The sequence below is a fragment of the Musca domestica genome, unplaced genomic scaffold, assembly GCF_030504385.1.
Source record: "Musca domestica strain aabys unplaced genomic scaffold, Musca_domestica.polishedcontigs.V.1.1 27, whole genome shotgun sequence".
Lineage (NCBI taxonomy): Eukaryota > Metazoa > Arthropoda > Insecta > Diptera > Muscidae > Musca > Musca domestica.
Window position 1 is genome coordinate 8,249,037 of NW_026712286.1, and position 6,918 is coordinate 8,255,954.

Below are 6,918 nucleotides of genomic sequence, written 5' to 3' on the forward strand. Positions count from 1 at the left end.
ATGACATCTACAATAGAGTAGATGTCTTCTGATGACATCTACTATAGAGTAGATGCCTTCTGATGACATCTACTAAGAAGTAGATGTCTTCAGATAACATCTACTAAGAAGTAGATGTCTTCAGATAACATCTACAATAAAGTAGGTGTCTACTGATGACATCTACTATAGAGTAGATGTCTACTGATGACATCTACAATAGACTAGATGTCTTCTGATGACATCTACAATACAGTAGATGTCTTCTGATGACATCTACACAAGAGTAAATGTCTTCTGGTGACATCTACTATAGAGTAGATGTCTTCTGATGACATCTACAATAAAGTAGATGTCTTCTGATGACTGCTACAATAGAGTGGATGTCCTCTGATGCCAACTACTAATGAGTAGATGTCTTTTGATGACAGCTACTATAGAGTAGATGTCTTCTGATGAGATCTACAATAGAGTAGATGTCTTCTGATGACATCTACTATAGAGAAGATGTCTTCTGATGACATCTACAACAGAGTAGATGTCTTCTGATGACATCTACTATAGAGTAGATGTCCTCTGATAACATCTACTAAGGAGTAGATGTCTTCTGATGACATCTACTATAGCGTAGATGTCCTCTCTTCTGATGACACGTCTACACATTTTTCTCATCTCACTTTGTTGTTGATGCTTTCTTCTCCAATTCCCTTTAATGTTGTTATTATTTTGATTATTTTTGTTTATAGATTGTTTTTTTCTGAATATAAATGTATTCTATGTAGGTCCATTAAATTTTAGGTATTTTGTTCTTAAAATCCAAAACAAAAAAAGAATTGAAATTTGTTTTCTATGAACTTTTGGGTTTTAAAATACTGGCAAACTTCTAAAATCTACGAAACACATTCTCCTAAACACTCCCTCTACTACTTTTTTTTCTCTCTCTCTCTCCCTCTCTCATTTTTTAAATACCTACTCAAATAACTCTCTCAATTCTTTAGCTGGAAATTGTCCAAAATCTGTGGCTATCTGGCGATGGGGATGAGAACGATAATAGGTATCCAGGATATGTTCAAACAGATGCCTTGATTCTCGTTGCAGTTGGGTTGTGGGTGAGGAGGGTGTTGATGCAGATGTGGCGGTGGCGTTGGCTGACTTGACGGAAGCGGCATCCTGATTGAGGCTGATATAACCCAATATCCAGGATTTTTTCAATTTATTCAGTTCATGGTTGAGGTGTTTAATTTCCTGTTGAAGATTTTGATTTTGTGTCTGCCGACCGCTGACGGGGACATAGAGCGGTTCAAGTTTCTGGAGTTCCGTTTTCAGGAATTTTGATTGTAGAGCAATGTTGTGTTGACGTTGCTGCTTCAGCGATAGCGAGAGATTTTCAATTTCCCGCCACGAATCGTGAGAGCAGCTGGTGTGCGTCTGCGAACGATTGGCCATGGATTGTTTGAGCGTAACCTGCATTTTTTCAAGCTTCTCCAGCCGGAGAGAGTTTGTATCCAGAGAGTTGAGTAATTTGATTTGTTTATTCTGCAGATCGTCGAGTAGCTCCTCCATTTTCTCGGTGATTTGTTGCATTAATTCGACAAAGTCTTGTTGTTGTTTGTGCAGCTGCTTTTCGGCCATGTCTTTGCGGATTTGTAGCTCCGAGTAATCGTTTTGTTTCATTTTGGCCATACATTTGAGAGATTTGATCTCTTTGTCTCTTTCGGAGATGTGATGATGCAGGAGTTTTATCTCCTCGTAGTGCTTTTTCACCTCCGAGGCCTGTTGCAGGATGGTGAGTTCTTCGGAGCGTACATATGTGGTGTTGAGATTTTTCGAGAGCACCTTTTCGGATTCTTTTATGAATTGTTGGAACTCATCGAGCTGTTCCTGAAGAATGGCAATGGAATTTTGGAAAAATTCCACCGGAGATTTTTGATAGCCCTCGGGCGCCATTTTATTGCAATTGAAGTTAATGATGCGCCACAGTCGGTCGTGGTCAATGGCAATGTCATTGGCGGTGCCGGCCGAACCCAGTTCTGTCTTGGAGGTGTTGGCAATATCCTTGGTGGCTTCCCGGGCCGTGGAGCTTAGCAGACCTATTAGCCGTCCCAGATAGTCATTGCGTTCATGTAACCTCTGCAGCTGGGGCCACTGCAGCGTGCTAAAGGTAATGGTTTTGCTGGGCAATTTACGCTGCAACTGCTTTAGCTGAAGCTTGAAAGCCCGCACATGCTCCATAAGGAACTGCATGCTACAAAAAGAGTCGGTCTGCTCATCGCCCAGCTGGATAATGGTGTACAACAAGCCGGCATGGGTATTGACACAGTCCAAGGCCACATCATAGACCTCGAGTAGGCTGCCATAAAGTTTCGGTTCATCCAAAAGTTCGGCCAGATTTTGCGAGGCAAATAAGTTATTGAGTAGGGAATTGAAAAAGCTTGAGGCCCCCTCCAAAGACTCCACGGGAGTATTTTCATCCAAGAGGCCTTTTTTGAGCAGACGCAGAAGTTCATCCAACTGCCGCTCCTGAGACTCCATTTCCCCACGATAGATGGCCGCATGAGTACAGATCTCATAGTCGCAATGATTCAGAGCGAAATCCAATTGTTGCAACACCATTTTCAAGGATCTCAGCAGATACAGACACCTGGTGCGAAAGGCGAAGCGATGTACGGAATAACCCTCGAAAATGGCATCCCTCCCAAATTCACAGGAGGCCGGGAATTTTTCATGGATCCCCGAACAGATGATGTCTATCTTTTCCATACATCTCTGCAGGAGGATGAGTATGAGGATGACATCATAGGCTCCGCCACGCAGCATAAGTTCCTCGGGAAGGAAGGCCTTGAGATATTCATTCTGCAGCTGGACCATTCTCAATTCCACCGAGGCCAATTGCAGTTCCAGGGCGCGGCCATAGGCCTTGGTGGAGGCAAAGATCTGCTGAAAATCAACCCCGGGCATAAACTCCTGATTCGAACTAATGCTGTTCAACTCCTCCGAGGTGGAGGCCGTGGCTGTGGTGGACGCGGCCGTAGTAAGGGCCATTTGTTCCTTGATTTGTTCCCGCTCATTTAGGGTCTTTACCAAGGCCCTGAACTTCATGATGGTACAATCGCGTTCATACACCGTTTCCAAGGCGGAATCCTTCTCCTGTTGCAGGGTCCTTATGTTGCCATTCAACAACTCAATTTCCTCTCTCAAATCTCTCTCCAACTCTTGATTGCTCTCAATTAACTGTTCATGGATCTCCTCCAAGGCCTCCAGTTCACTTACCTCCTCTTCGAGCAGGCGCACCCGATCCTCCAACTCCAATTTGGCATCGGCCAAGGTGGCCACCATGGTTTCGGCGCCCAAGGCGGCATCTACCTGCTCTCGCAAATCCATAATATGGCTCTCCATGACATCGCATCGCTGAGTCAACACCTCCTTGGTTTTTTTCAGCTCCAAAATTTCCGAATTCTTTGTTTCCAATTCCTTGGAAGCTTTCATCGACTGTTGTTTCTCTTCCGTGAGGACATCTCTCAGCTTGATGACCGTCTCTCGCAGACGTTGATTGTATTGCTCCAATTTTCGGATTTCACCATGCGAAGAGAGATTCTCCTCCTTGTTGATGACCACATTATTCTCACCATTACCATTGCCGCACAGGAAGCGCTCATTTTCAGCCTTGAGGATTTCCACATCCAAACTTAGCTCCTCGTTTTGTTCCTGGGCCAATTCCAATTCAAGCTGCAGGGTTTCGGCCCTCTCCTCTGCCATTTCCTTGTCCAGTGTCAGCAGCTCAATGTTCTCTGCCGCCTCATCCAAATCCCTCTGATATTTACTCTTCATTTCCTGACATTCGCGCAGCTCCTGCCGCAACCTCGCCAATTCTCTCTGCAAATTCGACTGCTGATCCATGATCCGCACCTTGAATTCCAGCAACTGTTCATTTTGTAATCTCAGTCGTTCCATGCTCTGTAATTTACGTTTATCCTCAGATTTTTGAGATTTTAACTGCTCAATTTCTTCTTCGAATTCCTTTAGCTTGACCTCCATTTGTTTCTGCTGCTGCTTCAAATCGTTGAGATTGTTCGACGAGGTGGAGTTCAAAGCCATGCTGCTGAATGTGGGCGATCGAATCGGTTGGCCGGGCGTAAATTGGGGCCGTAAAATCTCTAAAAATCCGGTTTCGACGAAAGAGGAACGTTTGGCACAACAAAATGACTCTGAGGGGCTCATCGATGTTTTGCTGCGTTTGGGCGCCAAGGCGGGCGGGGGCCTTAGATTCCGTAGGGGCCCGGAAATATTGTGCAGCGACACCTGACTTGTGCTGGGCTGCAGGGGGGTGACCTCTTTGGGTTGATTGATTTTTGTGGTCTTCAGGAGATTTATTGAGGTTGGCATTTTGGGTACCTTTTTGACCATTAGGGTCTGGCCAGGGCAAGAATTCTCTGGGGGTTTTAATGCCTTGGCCTGCGGTTGCTGTGTTTCAGGGGGTGGTGGCGGTGTCGCCATAACAGCTGTTTGCAAATCCTTTTTCTTCTCCTCCATTTCCGTCTTCACCTCCACCTCCTCCTCTTCTCTCCTTACCTGGACTGCCTCTCCCTTTGGCATTTCCTCCATGCGAGGCATTTCCTCCACCACGACCGTTGCCTTTTTCATCATCAATTGCGTTGGCCGCACAAAAATGCCATGGTTTCGTTCACACTTGAAATAGGCGATTCCCTTGACCTGTCCATTGTTCTTGCCACGCGGCTCGTTGAGTACAACACCTATCCAGCGGCCAGGAGCAAAGTTCGTCACACCAATATAGGCAATGCGTCCCTCTAAATGTTTTCCAACAATTTCCACAGTTTGGCCAACTCTAAAGGTGTTGTTGCGATTATTCATGATTTTTTTGCTGGTCCCCACAGACGACCCACAGACATTTTTTCACTTTGCGTTCTACCGTTTTTTTTTTCTTTAGATTTTCATTTGAATTCCGTGAAAATAATTTAATTGTACACTTGTGAGTATTTTTTCCCGATTTTATTTATTTTTTGTTAAATTAGGTTCCGATTTAATAGAATTTTCTTATGGGATTTTTTCGTTAATCAGTCAACCACCCATTGAAAATGAGTTAAAGGGAAAAATACATTTCACCGAGTCAACGAAGACGAAGAAAAAGAAGAAGCAGCATCGGCCAGCTGTGTGTCATGTCACATCACTAGTTAAGGCCAAGCAAATACACAAAGAGAGATAGAGACATAGAGAGAGAGAGAGAGAAAGTTCAACGGTAACATGCGAGCATAACAAAAACAAACGAAAAATGTTATCTCTGAGTAAAATGGCGTCACTCCACAACACGTTTATGCAAAGTTTCGTTGTTGTTGTTTTTGTTGGTCCTTGCTTGCTTGCATGCAAAAGCTGAGTATGTACATGTATGTATTTGTGTCTCTGTGTTTACTATACTCGTAGGAATTGTACGTAACAGTCAGTTGCTTGGCATGCTTTTCCGCCTTTTTCGCCTTCATTTTGCTCCATGTGCTTTGCTTTGCTACGTCAATGACTTGAGTTGTGATTATTTTGCAAAGAGCATAGGCAAAAGGGAGCAGAGATATTATGCCGCAACTAGAGTATGAAAGAACTCGTTGACATGAATACCCAACAAATAACCGTTTAGGTGTTTAAAAACCAAATGGATTAACTCAATTCCAATGAAATTATTGGAATAAAATTAATATTTTAGATTTTTAAAATAAAAAAAAAAAAAAAATAAAAAAATATATATATTACAATTCTTATAGCATGTTTACATTTGAGTTCTTTGTTGGCTTAAACTTTATTTATGAGAATTTATTCGCGGTGGCATGGTCAAATTAATGAGGTAACCTAATGGAATCATATGTTTAGTTATTTTTTTTTTTCAAAATTATACATTTGACAATGTCTCACTGTCAAAATGTATATTCCCAAATCCATTGTAAAGCTGCTATCAGACGAAAGGGGTTTAGCATACAGGGTGAGATGAAAAATTAGCAACCAACTTCAGACAGCTGTCATTTCTAAGCCACTCATCCGACAGCAGCTAAAATTATTCCAGTGACAGCTCATTATATCGATTACAAGCGTAGAAAGGCATTTTGGTGAGAATTTTCCAGAAAAAAAGTTATTCGCGGTGGAATTCAAGCGTGATCGTGTGATTTCTTTATATTTGGCTGGAAAGCCACAAATGCCTATCCTTAGAGCTCTCCATGCATTTAAATGTGTATAAATCTTTGGTGCGTCGTTACATCCCTCGTTACCGTGATACTGTTACCGACCGATGTCAAGGAAGTGGACTGAAATGGTTCGACTCGATCGAAACCTGCGTCGCAGTTGCCGGAAAATGGCTCATGAGCTGAACATATCGCAATATCTCATTCGGCAAATATTGAAAAAGTGGGTTCGGGGTAAAGCCATTGAAATTCCAAAAAGTGTAAGAACTTACACCGCAATAGAAAGGAAATAGACTCAAAATAGCTTCTGCGCTTGGCCGAAAGTGGTGAACTGCCGAATTTGGTTTTCTCCGATGAGAAAATATTCGTTGTCCAGCAGTTTGTAAACTAACACATTGATCGTGTTTACTTGCCTAAGAGGTCAGTCAGCTGAAAGTGTAAACCTTCGGTTGGCCACCAGAACTCAAGCGCCAGCCATGGTGATAGTGTGGTCCGCCATGACAGCCGATGGTCGTTCTCCGCTTGTATTAATCATAGACCGTGGCATCAGAATAAATGCCGAATATTATCACGAAAATATTCTGGAGGGTGTATTACGGCCTTGGGCCATTCCAACAGGACTCAGCACCATCTCACACCAGCATGCTCCACCCAAGAATGGTTTCAAAATGAGGTTCCTCGCTTCATTTTCAACGCCAAATTGCCACCAAAATCTCCGGATACCAATTCGTTGGACTATTGTGTCTAGAGTATTTTGTAAGGA

At 43.1% G+C, this 6,918-nt stretch overlaps 1 protein-coding gene across 1 annotated transcript; it reads right to left on the reverse strand.

Annotated features, from left to right (window-relative positions):
• Positions 1 to 279: 279 nt before the first annotated feature.
• Positions 280 to 4,969, reverse strand: LOC101891453 (dynactin subunit 1). Its single transcript, XM_005180632.4, has one exon. The coding sequence runs from the start codon at positions 4,846 to 4,848 to the stop codon at positions 949 to 951; it is 3,900 nt and encodes a 1,299-aa protein (XP_005180689.2). The 5' UTR covers positions 4,849 to 4,969; the 3' UTR covers positions 280 to 948.
• Positions 4,970 to 6,918: the final 1,949 nt, after the last annotated feature.